This window comes from Gallinula chloropus (genome assembly GCF_964237585.1).
Source record: "Gallinula chloropus genome assembly, chromosome: 5".
NCBI classification, from domain to species: Eukaryota; Metazoa; Chordata; class Aves; order Gruiformes; family Rallidae; genus Gallinula; species Gallinula chloropus.
Window position 1 is genome coordinate 34,470,579 of NC_140090.1, and position 21,582 is coordinate 34,492,160.

At 48.4% G+C, this 21,582-nt stretch overlaps 1 protein-coding gene across 6 annotated transcripts in view; it reads left to right on the forward strand.

The window, feature by feature from the left end:
• LRRFIP1 (LRR binding FLII interacting protein 1) overlaps positions 1 to 21,582 on the forward strand; it is a 126,077-nt gene that overhangs the window by 53,364 nt on the left and 51,131 nt on the right. For 3 of the 6 annotated variants that reach the window (XM_084265482.1, XM_084265477.1, XM_084265478.1), the window contains exons 2-5: positions 7,415 to 7,501; positions 14,863 to 14,880; positions 18,846 to 18,893; positions 21,352 to 21,396. In XM_084265482.1, coding sequence (XP_084121608.1) covers positions 7,415 to 7,501; positions 14,863 to 14,880; positions 18,846 to 18,893; positions 21,352 to 21,396 — 198 coding nt within the window. The remainder of the gene's footprint in view (positions 1 to 7,414; positions 7,502 to 14,862; positions 14,881 to 18,845; positions 18,894 to 21,351; positions 21,397 to 21,582) is intronic. The other 3 variants (XM_084265479.1, XM_084265480.1, XM_084265481.1) reach the window with 1 other exon arrangement.

Below are 21,582 nucleotides of genomic sequence, written 5' to 3' on the forward strand. Positions count from 1 at the left end.
AAATTGAGTGCTGCTTATCTAAATATCCTTTAAATTCTCCACAAGTACAACAGACCTGACCAGGCTGCTTTTGTCTGGTGGAGCGTATGACTTGAGTAAGTAGAGCAAAGTTGCATCATGCTTGAGGAAAAGTCTTTACTGGAACAAGATAGCATCAGTCATGAAGTTATGCTTGCCCCAAAAGTGACTTGCTGGCATGTTGGCAAGAAGTTGAGGTCCTCCAGAGACGAGTTCTTGCAGAAGCACGTAGCGTGTGGCCAGCAGGTGCAATTTAGTCAGGCAGACTTGTGTTTTAAAGTTCCCTCAACAGTGGGATCGGAGAGCTTCCTGAGCATGGCTTGGTGCTGGCAAGCCAAGGCTTCAGCCCTCCACAAAAAATATGGTTCTCACTTTGATTACTGGTCTTGGGAAGGGATAATTTTGAGTACATTGGAATTAAGGGGTACTTTGTATAGCTCAGACTCTTATGTACGTAGCTGTGTGGCAAGTCAATGGGGTCATTTTTCACTGCTCAAAAAAAGCAGCATAATTTCCTGTCTTTGTTGGCAGTTTCTTGGGGCTTCCAGTGGAACAATGAACTCTTGGACATTCCATAGGGGAAAAGCTCTTGAGAACACACACCTTCAGGATGTGTGTCATTAGCCTCTACCTAACCAAGTCACCTCCATAATTCTTTCATCAAAGTGGTAATGAACGTTCAGCTTCCCCGATGCTGCAGTCGGGGCCAGGAAGTCGTCGCTTCCGGAACCGTTGCAGCAAGAGGCTGCTGGTTATGGGTGCGACCAGACCTCGCCACCTTTGGTGGGTGCTGTTTCAAGAGGAGGTTCATCTCCAGGCAGCCATACTCACGCTTCTCCACTACTTCGGTTCTGAGCTAGGTTACAAGCTCCTTGGTTTCTCCCTAAACCAAACTCCTTCCAGCTGGATAAAGGCCTGCTGTTGCTTAGGACCAGGGTTTTATCTTAAAACTACCATAACCCTTTAAGTGGGGGTGTCGGGCACTGAGCAAGCAGACTGACAAACCCAGCGAGCACCGTCCCATGCAGCAGCATGCTTGTTTTGGGGCTCAGGGGCTGTACACAAGGCTGGGGAGCTGCAGTAAAACAACATAAGTGCAGCTTGCATTGCCCGGAGCGTTAGAGGGAGGTAGATCAATCAAGGCTGTTATTCTTCTGCAGCCATCTCCTCTTGCTTTGCTCGCAGGGCTTTATAGAAGCCCCTTAGGAGGGTGAGGTGGGGTGGGGTTTTTTTCTGGTGTGACCTGCACAGCAGAGCTAAAGCTGCCAGTTCTCCTTGTCAGATGAGCGAGGCTACACAAAAGGGAAGTTACAAAAGCTGTGTAATGATTGCAATTAGGCTTCGTATTTTTACTCCTATCCTTGCCAGCGAGCTGTCATTTTTGATGGAGGCCTGTATTACTCACTGAGTCACTGGTGAATTTTAGATGATTTTAAGATTAGTTCCTTCAATCTTAGTGATTTTAATTTTTTTTCTTTTTTAACTTTTCTTTTTATTCTTGAATTCATCAAACAGTTATTTATGCTGGCAACCTTGAGAATTCTGGATTAGCTTTTCTAATCTGAATTTCAAAAGCATTTGTGAATTTATTGGTAATTCCATGATCATAGAATCATAGAATGGTCTGGGTTGGAAGGGACCCCAAGGATCATACAGTTCCAACCCCCCTGCCACAGGCAGGGCCACCACCCTCCAGGCCTGGATCTACACAAGGTTGTCCAGGGCCGCATCCAACTTGGCCTTGAACGTCCCCAGGGATGGGGCAGCCACCACCTCTCAGGGCAGCCCATTCCAGCACCTCACTACTCTCTCTGTAAAGAACTTCCCCCTAATATCTAATCTAAACCTGCCCTCCTTTAGCTTCAATCCATCCCCCTTGTGCTGCCAGTGTTTGCCCTTTGAAGAAACCTGTTTCTCTGCTCCCTTCAGGGACTGGAAGGCTGCAATGAGGTCCCTCCGCAGCCTTCTCTTCTTCAGGCTGAACAAGCCCAAGTCCCTCAGCCTTTCTTTGTAGGGGAGGTGCTCCAGCCCTCTAATCATCTTCGTGGCCTCTTCTGAACCCTCTCCAACAGTCCCACATCTTTCTTGTATTGAGGGCCCCAACTCTGGACACAGGACTCCAGCTGTGGCCTCATGAGGGCAGAGAAGAGAGGGACAATCCCCTCCCTGTCCCTGCTGGCCACCGCTCTGCTGATGGAGCCCTGGATACCATCACCCTTCCAAGCTGCATGATTCCCAGCTCTGTTTCTTGCAGGCTGCAGTGGCTGCCACTGCCCTTAGAGGTGACTTGGGTGCAGGCTCTGACAAGCGCTTGGGCTGGGTGGAGGCCAAAGTCATCCAGGCAGAGTCTCTTTTCGTTTAGTCAGCACGGAGAGATAGGAGGTTAAAGCTGGCGTTTGTGTGAGGAATCAAGGTATCTATAGCACGGAACTACTGCTGTGAAAACCAAGACTCCAAGACTTTAGTAAAGAGTGTGGTTTGGCAGACTCAGGCGAGGTCAGTCACAGAACCACAAGGTTGGAAAAGACCTTTAAGATCATCAAGTCCAACTGATAAGATCATTGACTCCAACCGAGTCCAGTGTGCCCCGGCTCTTGAGGAAGAGGTCCATAATGGATCTGACACCCTTACTTGTTAGTCTAAAAGTCTGTAGGTGAATATCTGTGTTGTCAGCTTGCTCCTGTTCAGCAGGTGGCCACCTGCACTGGAACAGTCTGTGGAACAGTTCCCAGTTGTCTCCCACACTTGCCGTGGAATTTGCTGGGTCTCAGGGTTCCTACCCAGACTTCTAGTTGGCTTTGATAAAATGATACAGAGTAAGCATTAGGTGTGGATTTGTCCTCGCCCTGATGGATTTGCTTCTCTGAGCTCACGAGCGATGCCTGGCTTGTCACCAGTGCCACCTGCAGAACATCAGAAATGTTCTTTGGGGTTAAGCAACCCTGTCAATCAAAGCTTGGTGGGACTGGGGTTACGAAGGTCACTGGTTGGGTCATTCAATGAGCAGCTGGTTATCGCACAACGCCTTGCTGCCGTGGTGGGGAACACCCTCTGAGGGCTGCTCAGAGAGGTGGTGGCTGCCCCATCCCTGGGGGTGTTCAAGGCCAGGTTGGATGGGGCCCTGGACAACCTTGTGTAGATCCAGGCCTGGAGATTGGTGGCCCTGCCTGTGGCAGGGGGGTTGGAACTCTGTGATCCATGGGGTCCCTTCCAACCCAGACCAGTCAGATGAGTATGGCTTGGAAAGGCTGCCATAGGGTGTTGAACTTGTGCTGCTGGGGGACTGATTTGTGCTCTGTCACCTGAGGACCTTCTAGGGGACCTGTGAGCATTTGGAAGCTCTGACTTGCCCTCCCGCAGATGCTAGTGGTCCTGTTTGTTAAAATGCTGGAGGGAGATAAATGATGACTAAAAGCATTAAGTCTTTTTTAATCATCAGCCTTATGAAGTACACTTTATTCGATGGAAGTGTTTGCTCCTTGCTTAATCACTATCTCACTGGTACCACCAGAGATGATGGCTTCTATCGATCAGGTTGTTGCACGAGAATTTGTTCTCCTTGTGTGTTTCTTGTCACCTGTATTTGGTTTTGGGGTGGATTGGAAAGCCCTTTAGGGAAGGTTGGCCTTGTTCTTACAAACCACCTTTGTCCAGCACCAACGAGCTGGTGGTTTTGTCAGGAACCGTAATGAAAATAATTGTGTAATCATCTGGATAGCACCCAGACACGACTGTGAACGTGGTCTAGAAATGCTGACAGCCACTTCATTTGCTGTGTTTGATGGAGAGTACCAGACCTTAAGGAAGGAACTAACAGCAGCCTTCTGCCATACCAGGTGAGGTTACTGAGAAGCCAGGAGCGGGGCTCTTGGTGGGGATGCATGGCAGGAGGATGAGACAGTAGAGTTTAAATTGAAGGGTAGCAGGGTCTGATGTGATGCAGGGAGGAAGGAAACAATATTCAACGTGAGGATGGTCAGGCATTGAGGCGGGAGCCTGGAAGGGCTGTGTAGCCACCAACCTTGGAGGTTTTCAAGAGTCAACTGGGCAAAGCCCTGAGCAACACATCTGAATTTGATGCTGCCCCTGCTTTGAGAAGGAGGGTGAACCGGAGACCTCCTGAGGCCCCTCCCAGTCTGGACAATTATGTCATTCCTTGTTTTGATGCGATAAAAACGAGTTGCTTTAAAATACCAGGTGGATTAACAATTTGTTGATGACTTAGAAAGGTACCAATATGTGCTAATGGCAGGCAGAATTTTAACTTTTAAAAAGTTAAGTAGCTGTTTACAGGGCTCCAGAATATATTGTTTCTCTTCACTGCGTTGAAAGATACTTAATGCTGAAGAGCCATGCAGCTGTGGAAAGCAAAAGTTCCTAAGTAAGGTAGGGTTGTTCTAAGACATAAGCTGTTGTCAGTCAAAAATACCAAGTGAAAATGGGGTTTTACTCTTGGTGTCTTCAAGGTCTATGAGTTGGCTTTGTGTGAGCAGGCAGGCTGCAGAGCTGAGGCAAATTAGAGACGCCCCATGGATTGGCGCTGGGAGTTGCAGTGTGTCATACCTGTAATCTGGCACTGATTAGGGTATTGCACAAAGTAATTTAGTTTACCAGTGTTGGTACATAGGGAGCTGGCGAGCCTGGTTCTCGGGTTGGTGGTGGGGCCTTAGAATGACTTGGTGACCCTTCTCTTGCCTGAAGTAGTTCAAGCTTCTTCATTTTGTTGTGTGTTGTGGTGGATTCAGGAGGATGTACAGTTCCACAGCACAGCTGGCAAGCGTGTAAATCCTTTGGCTGTAATCCGACCAGGAAAACAGAAGGGGAAATGCTTACATGTGTGTGTCCTGGGCACGACAGCAGAATAGAATTCTTCTAACGTGAAAGCTCGGCTGGTTATTGAAATTCGTAAGGCTGGTAGCTGGCTGTGATAATTGTCACATCAAAATAATCTTGTTTCTTTTTCTGGCCAGTGGGAAGTTAAGATACAGAGTTCTGTGGTGCATGGTGTGTTTTGCTTATGGAGCAATTTAAAGCCTTTTGTCTTCTACAAAGGGAAAAATACAGCTAATTGTTTGTACTGATGTAGTTCTCCATCCAGGTCAGGTGCGGTTTCCACACCTGTGTGCAGAGTTAAGCTTGTTTAATTCCATTTTTGTGCTGTTAGGGTGAGGGAATGCATCCCCAAACCATAACGAGTCAAAGGTGGTGTGACCTGTTCCCTCTCTCCCCCCAAAAAAAAAATCACAAATGAGCTGGAGACCTCAGAGCAAGATTCCCCTTCCCCGGGGTGTGTACACACATGTTACATATCAAGGGCTGCTGGCAAATGGTAGCGGTTGTTACCTGGTACTGTACAAATCACCCGGCAGCCTCTTGTGATGAGCAGCCTGGAGCAGCCCTCGGCTCTGACGCCAACCTGCACTCACAGCAGGGTGGGCTGTGGGATAGACTTGGAGTAGTGCTTCTCCAGGTAACAAACTGACATTTATTTTCAGTTAAACACAAACAAATCAAATTGTAGAATATACTGAGTTGGAAGTCAGTACCGTACTGGTTTCCAGCACTGTGGTTTACTACCTTTAGCATACATCTTGTAGTGCATTTGTGTAGCGGGTGCCTTAAATGAGTTCAGACATTACAGGTAAATCAAGGCACTGCCTGGCAGGGGTTCTATCTAGTAAATATTTGCCTAGCAGCAGGGCTGTGGGGTTTTTTGGACAAGCTGCCGCAGGTTGGGAAGGTGCTGTTGAAGCTGAAATCCATTGAAGACGCTTGTGGCAGCGCACGCTTATACCCTAGAGCATGCTGTAATTAACAGCACCCTGCGATGGTGAGAGGAGATGGTGTTTGCACACTGGGGAGCTGCAGAAGTGGTGGGCAGGAATGTGCTGGCCTGGGAGCCATGGGGTGAAATGAAGTGAAGCTGAAGGAGGGAAGGTTGAGATTAGATATTGGGGGGAAGTTACAGTACAGAGAGAGTGGTGAGGTGCTGGAACAGGCTGCCCAGAGAGGTGGTGGCTGCCCCATCCCGGGGGGTGTTCAAGGCCGGGTTGGATGGGGCCCTGGGCAACCTTGTGTAGATCCAGGCCTGGAGGTTGGTGGCCCTGCCTGTGGCAGGGGGTTGGGACTCTGTGATCCTTGGGGTCCCTTCCAACCCAGACCAGTCTGTGATTCTATGAAATGGGGGGATGTCCATAACAGCAGCTGTAATTAGGGCTGTCGGAGCTCTTTGGTGGGGTTTTGTAGAAGGTGGGTGATATGAGCTTGAGTTTCGGCCTACTGACCCTGTATTTTGGATTTTATTATTGGTGGTGAGGACTGAAGACCTGCAGCACTGTAGGGCTCCTAGTCTTCCCGTGCACTGGCTTGTGCATGGCTTTTGTTAGCCGCCTTCTGGTAGCTCAAAGCTTCAGCCAGCTGTGCCTTTTTGGGTTGTTTTTCTGTGTTTTGGTGTTGGGTTTCTCACTTGTTCTTGAAGGCTGTGGCTGTCTTTCACATGCTTGAGTACTTACAGGGAGAAAAGAAATTAACACCTTTCTTTTTCTTCTAGTGACAGCGCCGCCATGCTTTGATTTTTCTGTATGCTTGGCCTGGATATTATGGTAGTTTTCCCTGTTAAATGGGATGCTGTACTGCAGTAAAGGGTGTCAGAAGCATGTGTAGGTTCAGCTGAGCACCACAGGCCGCTCGCTCACTTGGGCTAACTCAGCTCACCTGAGATGGCTGCTTGGGGAGGTTGACTCTGGCCTGGCCAGGACCAGGACACTATCCACCCCTTTTTCCACACCATCTACATCATGTGCAGGTCTTACATTTTCAGAGTATTTGGGAAGTTCGTAACATCATTTATCTATTATTTAGAACATCTGCCATGGACTGATTTTTTTAACACACCAACAATTTAGCGGCTGTTCTCACCTAGAATTAAATCCCCTTGGGGTACACACTGGATTTCCCCATCCTTTCACATCACCCACCAAGTGCACCCAGGTCCCTGAGCAAAAGCCCCACATTGGGCGACAAAAAGGACTGTGGTGAATGACTTAATTCATTAATAAAAACCAATCTGTGCTGTAGGAAAACAAAATGAGCCAAATGCACCTCTCTTAAATAAATCTCTCTGTTTCCTCTCTGCCCATCCAAACAGCAAGTAAAGAAACACGGGGCGCTTTCAAACACAACTGCTACTCAAGGTAGCAACTGTGCCGAGGGTGTATTATTCGCCTGTGAAGCGTGAGAGGTTGTGGAAGGCAGGGCCATTACTTGCAGGAGGGAATTAACTCCTACAGATGTGTTTACAGCCTCGCGGAGTCAAGTCCCCTTACTTGTTAAGCAGGGCACGAAATGTGTTTGAATTGTCCAGCTCTTACTTCATCGCTGTTGTTCCTCTTCGCAGGCTGAAGCAAGGCTGGCAGCAAAGAGGGCGGCGCGGGCAGAAGCACGGGAGATCCGAATGAAAGAGCTGGAGAGACAGCAGAAAGAGGTAAGCTCAGGCTTTTGGGGCTTGTTTTGATCATATATATATAAAAATATATATATGCACACACATATGTTTGTATACTGAGGGTTAATCTGTGTGTGGCCGGAACATTAATCTGCATGGGGCTAATCCTGCTCAGTTAGTTGATAAAGAAACTTTGGGATTGTGGCAATGGCTTTATCTTGTTGAAGCCAGTCTTAATTATTCACAGAAAACAGTGGTGGTTAGTTAGCAATCATTTAATATTAAATTAAGTTAGCGAAGTTTTATATTAAACTTTGAAGGATGCAGCTTGTTTGCATGTGTGCCTTGGGGGGGTGATGTGTGTGGTGGAATCTTATCACTTCGTTAGAAATCTAATGAATGTGGAAGGTTCTTGGCCCTTGCAGGTAGAGGGAGTTGTGCAAGTTGTTTCGCTTTGTTGCTGTGGGGCTGGCATCGTGGTCACCCCACCCCCCCACCCCCCCCCGCTGCATTCTGTAAAATCAATGGTCTGTTGTTGGCAAGAGGTAGTAGTGCAACCTGTACTTGGCAAAATGTTACCTTCTCCAGCATGTTTGGAGTGAATTCCTGCTGTAGTCTCTCCAAGTTGCGGAAAAGGTGGTTGTTTCCAAACTGTCGGCGAGGTTCTCTCTGCCTCTGTGTGTCGGTGTGTGGGAGATCACGGGCTTCCAGAGTAGGAATGATTGTAAGGACCACGGAGGCTTCTCCGGCTCTAGAGGTGTTTGGCTAAACATTGCTCTCTCCAAGAAACTGACAGCAGCATTTGTTTGGAAGATCTGGAAGCTAAAGCAGCGCTGTTGGAGTGGGGCTCTGAGCATGGCTTGGCAGAGGTGACCCAAACCGGTGACGGGAACCAGAAGGGCTTAAAACCCGGCATTTGTTGGCGTGCGTGTTGCAAAGCAGCAACGTAGAGGATAATGGGGCCAACAGCAATAATAATTTACCTGTTTTCAACCAGATTTTTTTGAAGTAAAGGGAAGAGGTAAAGAGTCTGGGAGCAGGTGGGGGAAGAAGAAGTGTAGATCTGTGGTTTAGGGTGATGCAGAGAGGATTCAGTTCAGCTTTTGAACGCTGAGTTGGGGACGTGACAGCAGACCACTGTTGGTGCAGGCTGCAGGAATCAGCCTGCGAAAGAAGCACTGGGGCAGCCTGGCGATGCTCAGCTTTGTGCTGGAGTGCCTGGTCTCGCTGAGGCAGGTTTGGATGTGCCTCAGCACCCTGCAGCTGCAGCAGAGCGAGACCCACCTGCAGACGTACCAGGAGCAAGAGCTGCTGCAAGTAGGAGAGAGGAACTTTTTCCTGCTACGCTTTGCTGCTCTTTGAAGGATGTTTCTTGCAGCTCAAACCACAGTCAGAGGGGCTGGACTGAAGATACGCATCATTCCTGTCAAGCTCCCTGCTCTGCTTACAGGCTGAGTGATGGGACTTGCTGAGCAGCCTCCGGAAGATCCATGGTAAACAACCAGTGTGTGTTTTGTTTGGGCTGCAAAGTAAATACGGGTGTCACGGCACCTGTCAGCAGCGTTACTGTCTAATTTGCAGATAACTTTAATGGAGCTGATGACCTCCTTGAAGATGAAAAGCTGATGTTGCAATGGGTGGCCCAGTAAATTGAAACTTTGAGATGTAAAACTAAAGCTTGCGTGCATGGTGGGGCAGTTAATAACTGAAGAGCTTTAGTGATCAGAAAAATCTGTGGAAACCTCTTCGTAGAGATGGAAATGGCATGGTGCAGGGTGTCGCTCCGAAATACCAAACTCAGTGGAAACTAAACGAGATGCTAACTGCAATCTGTTCTGTAATTCCACCAGCATAAATTAAATAGCGTGACTGTGTGTTCGGTTAGCATTTCAACAGCTTGGATATGCTGGTGAGGTGGGTTGTCCTTTTTTAGATGGCTTAATCTCAGCCCCCAGGTGCTAGGCAGAGCTACCAAGGATGGCTGGCAAGGCAGAGCTACCAAGGATGGCTTCAGGATGTCTCTAGCAAATATAATTAAAAGAAACTGTAAATATAGAAATTCCCAAGCAGCAATCAGCACAGGAGGCTTGTCACCTACCCCTTCCTTGGAGGAGTCCGTACCGTGGTACTGGCATCCATACAGCTTGTTGCCTGCCATCTTTATTTTCCTTTGCAAACTTTTCAGGGGAATAAACAGCAAATTTGTTCTACTGCTGTGTTGACTAGCCTGGACTTTAAAGCAGTTGCTGTACTACTTCAGAAGGCTTTTTTAGGAGCCAATTATGGGAGTTAAAAAGCAATAAATAAATTTATTGCATGTGTACGTACTTGTTGATGCTTAAAGCAGCGTACATGCTCAGACAGGCTTCTTGTAGAGCGTGGTTTACTTGAGAATATATTTATATTGTTGGTCTGGGTTGAAAGCTTCCAGATGTTACCACTGCAAGCTATAAACATGGCAGTATAGCTCTTGCTGGCAGTGAGGAAGGGAGTACTCGTGATTTGGATTTGGGCTGGGAATTGTCTCCTCTTGCCTGACATCTTTTTGTCTTGTGCTACATTTTTCTCATTTTAAAATAATCGTGTGACTTCTGCACCCAAAGTCTATGTATGTAATTGAGCTAATGTTCTGCTTGCCACTACAAAAGAAATACTGATGCAGAAGCACCGAGTGTCCGAGGCTTTTGTTCTGTGATGGCTGTTTCCATAGGTAGGAGCACCAGCTTCATTTGAAAAACGCCCTGTGCTGGGTCTGTAGGTGAGCTGTGTGTGGGGAGTGGCTGAAAGATTGGTCACAACTGCGTAGGACAGCTCATCCGTCCGTGGCAAGGGCTACCAAGCTCGTCTTCTGTCAGAAATTGTTGCCCATAATTGAGAGAGGAAATTGCTGCGAAGCTGCTTCTGTTGGAAATGGGAAACTTCGATCCTGGTGAGCACCGTTGGGGTGGGCTCAGCCCCTGCATGGCCTGCAGGACCCCTTGCCAGCGGCTGCCGCAGGTCTTGTGTTGTGTGCTTGGAGGGATAGTGTTAGTAAATCGGGCTTGAAATACAAGGAAGGTGACTCAAGGACTTCTGGAAACTGGATGTGAAGCAACGAGCTCCTGTAGTAGAGTTGGAGAGATTGTGTAGCAGGAATAGATGGGCTTTTGAAAGAGTCGGCTCTGAATCGCAGCGTGAGATGTGGGAAGGCTGCTGAGGGAGGTTGCTGCTGTTCCCTGCTGTGGGGTGCAATTGCAGGTGTGTTCCAGTGGTGGTGTGACCTCGCCGCCTGCTATCGCCTAGTGCCGGGCAGCAGGAAGACGGGTAAGCGTGCCGAGGCGTTGCGGTGTGGGGGCTTGTTTCAGGGAGGGGACGGTAAGGAGGCGAGCGTGAGTGCAAGTCTAACAGCGATGTGTGAACGAGGTAAATGAAAAGCCTTTGCTGAAGGTGAAGGAAAAGGAGCGCAAGAATTATGACCTGCTGTTTGCTGATTTATGAAGATAAGGGTAATAGTCGCTCTTGAATCGCATGTCTGTGTATTGAGTAGAGAATGAGCTCCTGGTCATGAGGCTCTAAGGAATGTAACTGCTCGACTGTTTCTGTGCTGCTTTGCTGTCCTTACCCACCAACGATGTAAATAATTAATCTGGAGGTCACCGTAGGCGTTCTGGTACACGCATAGCCAAGCAGTCCAGGAGAGCTCTCCGGTGAGGCAGTGCCAGTGCGCGCTGTAAGCCGAAAGGATAACGGGTGGTACTTGCTCCCTCGCCTGTTCCGTAACTCTGTTACCCACCCCAGCTCCTGGGAGCTGGTGGCCATGGTTTTATTACAGCACCATGCTTCTGTGGTCCGAGTTGCAGAGCCTAAAGCCAGCGTGTTTGGCTCGGAGTGGGGAGTTGTGCTTGGTACAGCCACAAGCTTGTGTGCATCCATTCTAATTCACGCAGAAAATTGAGGCAGGAGCTGTCAGCTCAGGTTTTCTGGATAAGAACTTGTTAATTCTCATTAGGCTACTGGGTAAAATGGAGACAAATTTTTTCTGTGTGGTTTCCCTCCCCCCGCCCCCCGAGAAGCTTGATGTTAGCTATACAAAAGCCGGTTTTTTTTACCCCCAGAGAAATATGTAACAGGAAAGTTTCAAGGCATGTAACAGCTGCAGCATTAGGACTAATTGTAGATAACGTTTTATGTAGGAGTACCTTCTGTGTGTTCTGCTGGCAAGACTTTAAATGTCTCTTGGAGGACTGACACTTGGAGACCACAATTTAAGCTGATATTAGTGCCTGAAGTGAAAAGAGAATGATCTCCTCCCACTCCCGAATCTGGAGGGGAAGATTCTCGCTTGCCACTTCACACAGCAGATGAGCCTGTACTTCTAATTCAAGGCAAGAGTGCTGTGCTTGGCTCCTCACTTCCTTTCCAGCTCTCAAGTTTAAGGGCACAGCAGAAAACTTACCTCTGCTATTCTGTAAACTCACCTTTACCAACATCCTCGTTTGCACACACTATTCCTCCTCCAGCCTCCTATTCGGAATAAAACACCTTACCAGTGCTTTCTGTCCTGGGTTTCTCTCTTTCCATGTCAGTTCCTTGGGCGTGTAGTAAATTTACTAAAGCCAAGTTAATGTGGACAAAAGACCTGCACACACATGCACACCTCTGACCTGCTCACCCACCTGCTGAACTTTTTCCCTCACCAGGATTTAGTGCCCTCCAGTCTGATCTGAGTCAGTGGGTCCCAGCCGGCACTCGGGATTGTTTGAAGCCGTGTAAAATGCCAAGCAGCACAGGGAAAACTGGAGGAGAGCAGAATTCTCGAGGTGTGACTGGGAGCAGAGACTTGGCTGTGAAACTCGGTGCTTCCATGTGCGAGGAAGAAACCTATTGTGTTTGCAAAGATCACAGAACTAGAAGGGTTGGAAGGGACCTCAAGAGATCATAGGGTCCAACCCCCCTGCCAAAGCAGGTTCCCTAGGACACATGCCAGTCTTTATCTTCTGCAGCCGGTGTGGAGATGCATGGGGGAAGTTGGAAGGGGATGACGTGGAAGGTGTTTTCAGTAGATTCTGGGTTTCTGCCTTCTGCCATCAGACATTGGCTTGCTCGGTCCCATTCTGAAGGTGTTTCTGTAACAACAGCTTGGTTTTTGTGAGAGACCTCATGTGATGAGGAAGCTTGGCAAACACTCTGTTTCCAGACAGCTGACTGCTTACGGGTCTGTCCACCCTGTTACGTGCTTTGTGGGGTCCTTCCTGCAACAGAGATCATTGAGGGGAAGTTCTTTACAGATAGAGTGTTGAGGTGCTGGAATGGGCTACCCAGAGAGTGGTGGCTGCCCCACCCCTGGGGGTGTTCATGGCCAGGTTGGATGGGGCCCTGGGCAACCTCGTGTAGCTCCAGGCCTGGAGGTTGGTGGCCCTGCCTGTGACAGGGGGTTGGAACTGTGTGATCCTTGGGGTCCCTTCCAACCCATGCCATTCTGTGATTCTCTGTTTCAGAAGTGGTTTCTCCTGTAACAATGCACTGATGAGAGATGAGTTGCTTTGCAGGAGAGCTGGTGCAGTGCCTGCTATTCGCTTACCAAATAATTCCAGCTTTTCTAAAATGTTGGAACAGTTATGATGACGTGCTTGGCTTTGTCCCTGTGTCCCTCTCCACTGCCCTCCGCGGTGTCTGGCCCTAAACAAGGGCCACGTTTTTATCTTCTCCATCAGTGATCAGGTTCCTGAATGCAAAGACCTCGTGTGGATCTTTGCGCTCAAGAGGATGACCTGCCACCCCAAGCCTGAAGCATCAGCGTTGGGAAAATGAGGCTTCACGGTGTTGCCTCAGCGCGTGGGTGAAACAACGGCACAGAAGGGTTTACAGCTTAAAGGTTCAGCAGCTCCGGGGTAATTCCTTTATCTCAAATGATGATGTTTGGATTCTGCGTGTAGATGAAAGGAGCTCTGCGTGTTCAATGGAGCAGGAAAAGATCAGAGCCAGTATGTGGTCTTAGGAGCTGTGGGAGGGTTTAGTTCATGTTCCTCTTGGGGAGTTTTCATAGAAAAGGTAAGCGAGGTGATTAGTTGAGTGGGAGTGCTAGTTTTCAGTGTGGGTCTCAATTATTCCCCCAGTGCTCGAAGGAATAGGAATTAGTGCTTCTGAGGTATTAGACTGGGTTCTGCCATTGTCCTTCACAAAGATCATGAAGGGAATCCTGGTCAGGAGGGCAGGGATTAAAAGAAGCATCATTTGCTTCTAGCACTGGGATATAGGCTCACTTGAGGTGGCCCAGAGGAGCGATGGATGGCTGGGATGCCCCCCAGTGCTCTGAAATACAGGAGACTGATCCCCCAAATATGCCAAAATAGGGGAGACTGAGCATCCTGCCCTGATCAATTGAAGTCAGCGGAAGGTGCTGTTGTCCTTAGGCTGGACTCGTGGTGCAGAGGGCTGCTTCCTTATCAAGGAAGATAAGCAGTACAGCAGCTGAGACCAGAGCTGTGATGTGTTTCCTGCAGATAGGTGTTCAGTGGAGAACCAGGGAGAACAGACCTATGATTCCCTTCGGGATTTGAGCAGCCTGATGTAGGTGGCTTTGTACGAGAAGGGTTTTCTTGCTTTAGAAGTGCTGGGAGAAATGCAAGAAAAGACCCTGTGCTTTCTGTTTTCTCGTGGATTTACAAAAGTGATCAGCTGGGAGCAGTCCTCTGCTTAAAAGGGTGCTTTGATGGGTTGGAGTGGCTGTGATGCTTTTGTGTGTTACCAATACCGATTGTGGAACAACGTTGTAGAGTCAGCTAAGCCCGCAGATGGTGTGGGGGGGGGGCTCCGTGGAGCATGGCAAAAGCAACCTACAGAGATCCTGCAGATCTGGGAATGTATGTGCAGAGAGAAATCTCAGAGACTCTGAACGAGCTGACGCCGTGCTGCACACAGGTGAAGGACGTGCGGCGTCATTGCTGTTGTAACTGCGCTTCATCGGTTAAGGGAGAGTGGTGGTTCTGTCCTTAATGCTGTCTGTGTTTATTGTGTGCAGCTCTCACCTCAGGTGAATATCCCAGGTGGCACCTGAGAGGAGGGAGGCTGGAAAAGGCAGAGGTCCCAGCTCTCAGCGTTCAGCTTTTTGCTCCCTGGGCAGTCTAGAGAGCAAGTGCTGCACGTGGCTCCAGGAGCCTTGCGGGTGTGAAACTGCGAATGCTTAATTTTAGCTGGGTACATGGGGGTGGGTGAGGGGCGTGGGGGGCACAATGTGAACATTGCTTTCATTGTACCGATCTCCACAGGGTTTCAATGTGTTCCTGTTCATATTCATGTTCTGCTGTATATTCTGTATAAATGACATTTTTTCCCCTTCAGAAGGAGCTGTGGAGCACCGTGTTGCCATTCACTCACGCTAGCTTATGTTTCCTTGTTTCTCTCTCCCTTTTTTCCCCTAGATCTATCAAGTTCAGAAGGTAGGGCTTGCTCTCTTTCGCTCCTGTCTGCATGCGTGTGTTGTAAGTCTTGGAAGCGTTGCCAGAAAAGCCTCTTGAAGGATGGAAGATGTGCAGCAGGCTTTGTATTTCCATGCAGTTCCCTCCTTCCCTTCCGTAGGGTGGATAATAAAGGGGAGCAGGGGAAGATGTCCCGTGGGAAATGTGTCTGATCGGGCACTTCATATAAATTTTTCTACAGACTGTTTGCAAAGAATAAGTGCTGAGCAGAGGAGTTAATTTGGCAAACTGACCCATCGTAGGAGGGTATGATGGTGACTCCACAGCTGCTGAGATCTGTACGGCCGTTTTCAGCATCGAAGGCCAAGGGTGTCACTGAAAGCATTCCAGGTTGGGCAAGCACCTGAGAGGTGCCAGCAGGGAGAGAGGGGCTCTTAGATGGCTTTTTGTTGGCAGAAAGTCACTGAAGGAAATCAGGGATGCTGTGTTTGAAGCTGTAATCCTTTGGTATATAAGCCTTTCTGCCAGCGTGGCCTGAGTGTTGTAAATGCTGCTGCTGTCTTTAATCCTCCCTCACCTCAAAGCCATGAGCTCTTCCCTCCTCCCAGTTTCCTCCTTGTAGTTTCAAATGATGGCAGAGATGATGATAATGATAATAGCCATAACTGAAGCCAACTGCTATGTACCAACAGAGCTTTTGGCTTTCTGTAAGAATGTTTGGCGGTTCCATACCCCGAGTGTGGAAGCTCAGGTACCTAGAAGGGGAAATACCTCCAAAGAGACTTTGCAGGGAGGGAGACAGCACATGTTTCTTCAAGCCTGCTGTTTTCTACTTTATTGAAAAGTTGTGCTTTTTTTTTCCCTGAGTGTTTTTCTTTGCTTGCTGAATGATAAATGTCTCCTAAACCCCACAGCCTGTTTGGTTTGGTTCCAGCACCCTTAACTGCATGTTTCACTTGCTTGACCCAGCAGCGCGTGCTCCTTGGAAACGCTGGTCTCAAACTCTTTGAGTGCTTATGGATATATGGAAATAGCTGCTCAAATCATGTGCTCTGGTATTTAATCCTGACCCTGTGGATTTGGCAATAAATACATCTTCCTCTCGTTTTTACTGGTGGAGTTGACTCTGTACTGAGCGACTCCAATTAACATCTGCCCATGGATCAACAGGCTTGTTATCAATCTCCTTTATGGGAACAAATTTAATCTCTTGGTACATATGCAGCCCCATGGGAGACAGGGAAGTTGTTTACTGTTTGATGTCCTGATGTGGAGGAGAAAATAACTGAGTTAGCCTCGCAACATCCCATAGTGAGTTTGCAAGTCTGGCAGTTTTGCTGTCACTTAGTGGACAAATCTGATCTGGAATTCTCTCTCTCAATGGCATTAACAGCATTAATTATTTAATTGTAATATCGCTTTTCAGGGTGGAAGGGAACCTGAGTCTGGCAAAGGCTTCTAACTAGAGACCCAAGGAATGGATAAGCACTATTTCTTCCTTTAACCCCTGCGGTTGTTCAACCCAGCGACCCCCCAGAGAGCAGAGCAGTTGGTAGGAAAAGAAATGGGAAGCAGCTGCGGGTGCAGAATTCCCAAGTTCAGTGTGGAATTCCCATAATTCCTGAGTTAAGTGTGCTTCTTAAAAGGTTATCAAGGGATAACCAGACATTGCTAGCCATTAACGTTTTTTGTGCAGGGACATTAAGCATGTGGCTCTGTAACTTTAAATGAGAGAGGAAAGAACAGTAAGTGGAACTTAACCGTTGCCATAACAAGGCTTTGAAGGGTTATTTCCTCATTTCCCTTTCCGACAAGTGAAGTCAGAAGCCCGTGTCACAGAATCACAGAATCACAGAATCTTAGGGGTACAGACAGCAAAAGCGACCAGAGGGCAAGAAAAGGAACCAGGGGACCTCATAAAAATGATTGGTGTGTTTATGGGTCCTTCCTACCCATAAAGGTGTGAGAAAAGGATTCTCCAGTTTCATAGTGCTTTTTTGGGATTGGGTTCTAGTGTTAGAAAATGCCATGCATCTCTTGAGGGGGAGCCTCTAATGAGGTCTCACCTGACTTGATTTACCACAGAGTGTATCATCTGTGGGTTCTGAGCATGGTCCTGACCAGCTGGAGTTCACATCGCTCTCAGGGGTCCTTCTCAGGACGTGATGTGCCTAAACCTTCATTGCACCTCGGGCCGATGTATGTGTTGTGCCCGGTCGTGGGGGAGCGCGGTGCTTGAAGACACGGTGGTTCCTGTCCTGAGGTCCAGTTTAGGAGCCATGTCGCTGCCATATAGTTTGGGTAGGCATGATGGTGAGGGAACAAGATGTATTTGGGCACACACTGAGGTGAAGAAGGCAGAGGGGAATGCTTCCCCCTTCTCATAAGGATGTGGTTAAAGGTCTTGTTGAACCATTGTCTCTTTTCCTTCTTCCAGAGAAATGTTTGCATACTATTTACATCTGCAGTGCAGTGAATTTGTTTCCTCTTTTCAAATTACTGCTCTAAAAATCTAATTTGCAGCTTTTTTCCCAATAAATGGGATTGCTGTGAGCCCCCGCCTCTTCCCAGTTTGACCCCAAAACTCACAACATTTAAAGGTCTTTTGTATGGTTTGGGGCTCTCCAGGATATGTAATCAAGCATCCTGCTGCCTATTCTGCTCCATAACAGGCTTTCTCCTCTCCAGAGATGTTAAGATGAAAATTGAGATGACCTTAACATGAAAATAATTCTGTTGTTTAATGAAGAACAACTCTGAAGCGAGAATAAACCGGTGTAGCATCAAAGAACACGCAGCTGTTTTTTCTAGGACATTAATAAATAGTGACTGAGGTTTTCAAGGGTGAAAATAAAATTACTTTAATACCATTGAGTGAGTGCCAAGTGCAGAATATGATACAGAACAGACTGCTGATTTATTTTGATCATTACCTAAGGTTTTAACTTGCTCCTCCTGCCTCCTTGAGCCTAGAAGGAAGCTGGCAAGTACACACATGTTTGCATTTTCTTTTCCCCACACAGACAGACAAACCTCAAAGCACATAATCTAATCATTCTCAGATGCACATTACGCTTCCTGAAGCAGGTCATCATGCTTTGGGCTTGTCATCTCCTTCTTGTGCCACACACAGCCATGTTACAGTTGCCACTACAGATGTAAACCTCCTGAGAACTAGATTCCAAGCACGTGTTTGGGGAGGAAGAAGGGTCCTGCTACTTGTCACTCTTGGAACAATTTGGTGTCTGGTGGAGATGTGAGTTCAGCTCAGTGAAATTCCCAGTGTTGTGTGAAGGGAATAAGGACAGAAGTGGTTTGGGAGGGACAGTGTGCTAAGAAAACGCATGGCTGTGGAAGGCTCACCACATTCCCGTACCAGTCTTGCCAGCTTTGGTGAGACACATCCCAGAGGCTCCTCTTCTGTCCTCGGTGGTGGTACCAGCACTGGCAAGGAGTGTGGTTGGAGTGTAGCCACACAGCCTTGGGCTCTGCGAAGGGGCTCTGGGGAGTTGGGAATGCAGCGGGCAAGACAGCAGGGAGGTTACTGCTGTTGTGTTCAACTTGTCTTCCCGGTTTGACACATCTGTTCCACAAACATGATTTGACAGCATCTCCCATCCCGAAAGTGTTCCGCGCTCACGTCCCTCGTGATGAGTCTTGACTTAAATGGGTCAGGAATTCAAGTCTCATTACGCCCCTTGCTCCTGTCCCCACTGCGCTGGGTTTTCACGCTGCGGAGAGATGAAGCTGTCGGGTACCCTGTCTATACCCCAAACACCCCTCTCCCCTCTCCGGGCAGCTTTTCCTGTGCACGTGCTGCAGGGGCTCTGGTGGGACCCGGCACAGCTTTTCCCCGGCATGCTTGTGTGTGTCTGTGTGTGGAGCTGAGTGGCTCGGCCAAGACCTGGCAATGCACAACGAAATGTTCTCTGTTTTGCCTTTCTCATCTAAATCCTGTTTCTTTTTCTTCCCTTTTCTGTCTGTAGAAATATTATGGTCTGGATACTAAGTGGGGAGACATCGAGCAGTGGATGGTAGGCCTTGATCAACGTAGCTAAACAGCGTGGTGGTGTTTTACATATTGAAGCTGTATATGGCTCCTAGAGTCTGAAATCCCTCGGAGTAGGGACTTTACCGTGTTGGAAATGGGAATTCTGCTCGTTTCACTACGATTCTTGCAGTTCATGTCACCTGAATGTGAAACGTGGTTTATGATCAGCTTAAATCCAGCAAGGGCTTGGTTAGAGCCATCTCGTTTTACAGACCACCCTATCTTGTTCAGCCTAGAAGAGAAGGCTGCGGGGGGACCTCACTGCAGCCTTCCAGTCCCTGAAGGGAGCAGAGAAACAGGAGAGGAGTCAGCTTGTTAAAAGGGCAGACAATGGCAGGACAAGGAGGATTGAGTGAAGCTGAAGGAGGGAAGGTTTAGAGTTGATATTAGGGGGAAGTTCTTTACAGAGAGAGTGATGAGGTGCTGGAACAGGCTGCTGAGAGGTGATGGATGCCCCATACCTGGGGGGTTCAAGGCCTTGTTGGATAGGGCCCTGGGCAGTCTTGTTGGATAGAGTGCTGGGCAACCTTGTGAAGATCCAGGCCTGGAGGTTGGTGGCCCTGCCTGTGGCAGGTGGGTTGGGGCTTTGTGGGTCCCTTCCAACCCAGACCAGTCTGTGATTTTATGATACGATCAATTGAAGATGATTGATGTCCAGGTCCGTTAAAGCCAGTTGAGATCTAAGGAATACACATCCTCATTTTACTACTTGTGGATTTTGCCACAGTTTGAGGCTTTTCAAACCTGCTTCCAGTTAATTTTTGGACAGGTTTTACCCATGCTTCTTCCTCAGTTACCTTTTACCTTGCTGGTTCAGGAGTACTCTCCAGGTGCATTGTTACTGCTCACGTGGCATTGCTTGCCACGCAGTGCCCTGGATTTCACCATTTCCCAAGCTGGTGAAGTTGATACCAGCTACTGACTTGGCCATCAGCAATACCTGACTGTTTTATCAGCCGTAACGTGAGGTGAAGGGGTTGCTGAAGGGCTGGGAGGCATTGATTCCAGAGGTCTTTCAATCCCCAGTTGATCCAATTGCTTACTAGCGATGCTGGATGCTCGTGGCCTTGCCCTGCAAGCTGAGCAGCGCACACTGCAAAAGGCAGTAACAAACACCTGGCTTCCAGAAGTGCAGAAGGGGACTTCTCACACTCCCTGACTTCTTTGCCCCTTGATAATTAATCACCATGAACGCCCATGGGCTCTATGCCTTCTTGAGAGCCTGCTGCCATATGGACCAGGCATCCCCCCAGATGCTCCCATCTCATGGATAAGCTATTAAGTCTCTTCAGATCCTTGCTTGGTGAGCTTAGCTCCATGTTACTGGTAATTCCCTTGCTTAGGAGTCAGTTCATCTGTCAGAACCATTAACTATGACGCTGAAGCTTTTTTTTCTCCTGCCTGATTTTTGTTTTTTATTACTGTTTCTAAATTCTGTGTAAAATCTGTTTGTTGACATGTGATAGATGCTACGGCCTTTCCAGTGTGGAGGCAGCCTCTGGGCCCCAAAAGGCAGCGAGCACAGCACAGATGCTTTTGGTGTGGAAGAAGGGGCTGGGCTGTGCCCCTCTCTCCCTAGCAAGCATCCCAGAGCTTTGCCCTGCTGTGTTATTGCAAATAGGGGATTTTAAAGGACTGCAAACTGGAAAGCCTGGTTACAAAGGTAGTGTCAGTATACTGGTTTCCAGGGCAGAGAGATCACAGAATCACAGACTTGTATGGGTTGGAAGGGACCTGCAGAGATCATTGGGTCCAACCCCCCTGCTAAAGCAGGGTCCCTAGGACAGGTCACGCAGAAGCATCCAGACGGGTCTTGAATATCTCCAGATAAGGAGACCACACACCCCTGGGCAGTCTGTCCCAGGGCTCGGTCACCTCACTGGGAAGAAGTTCTTCCACATATTGGTGTAGAACTTCCTGTGCTTCAACTTGAGGCCATTGCCCCTTGTCCCTCCCCCACAGACACTGAGAAGAGGCTGGCCATTTCCCCCTGTGTCCCAGACTTCAGATATTGATAACCATTGATCAGATCCCCTCTCAGTCTTCTCAAGGCTGAACAGCCCCAGGTCACTCAGCCTTTCCTCTTAGTGGAGATGCTCCAGACCTTTAATCATCTCCATAGCCCTCCTCTGGACTCTTTCCAGGAAATTCCTGTCTGCTCAAAATGCTTTTTTGGGATATAAATAGATGCCAGTATCTGGTTTTCTGCAAAGCTCATGAAAACGTGTAGCGGAATGAACCGGGGGAGAGAAAAGTTGGGGTCACAAGTGAGGGGGGTAAGGGATTTCTTGACTCGACAAGGTATCACTTCCCATTACCGAGTTTAACCTCCCTGGCTCCCCAACCTTGCTGAAACCCCGCTGTGTCTTTCTGGAAGCATGCTGTTGGTGTCCCTGTCCTTTCAACACTTGGCTCTTTGTTTTTCTCTGCTCCCTTGGTAGGAAGACAGTGAGCGGTACTCCCGCAGAGCCCGAAGGAATGCCTCGGTTAGTATCTACTTTCACTTTTTCTTTTTACAGCTAGATGTCTGAAATGAAGAAAACAGACCTGTGTGGGAGTTAGTTCCCTTTTAAAAGAAAAAACCTGAGCGAGCTTCCCTCCCACCCTAGCCGAGTGACAGCCCCAACCCACTTCCTGAGTCTTCTGCCTCCTCCTTGGTTGCTTTCACCAAT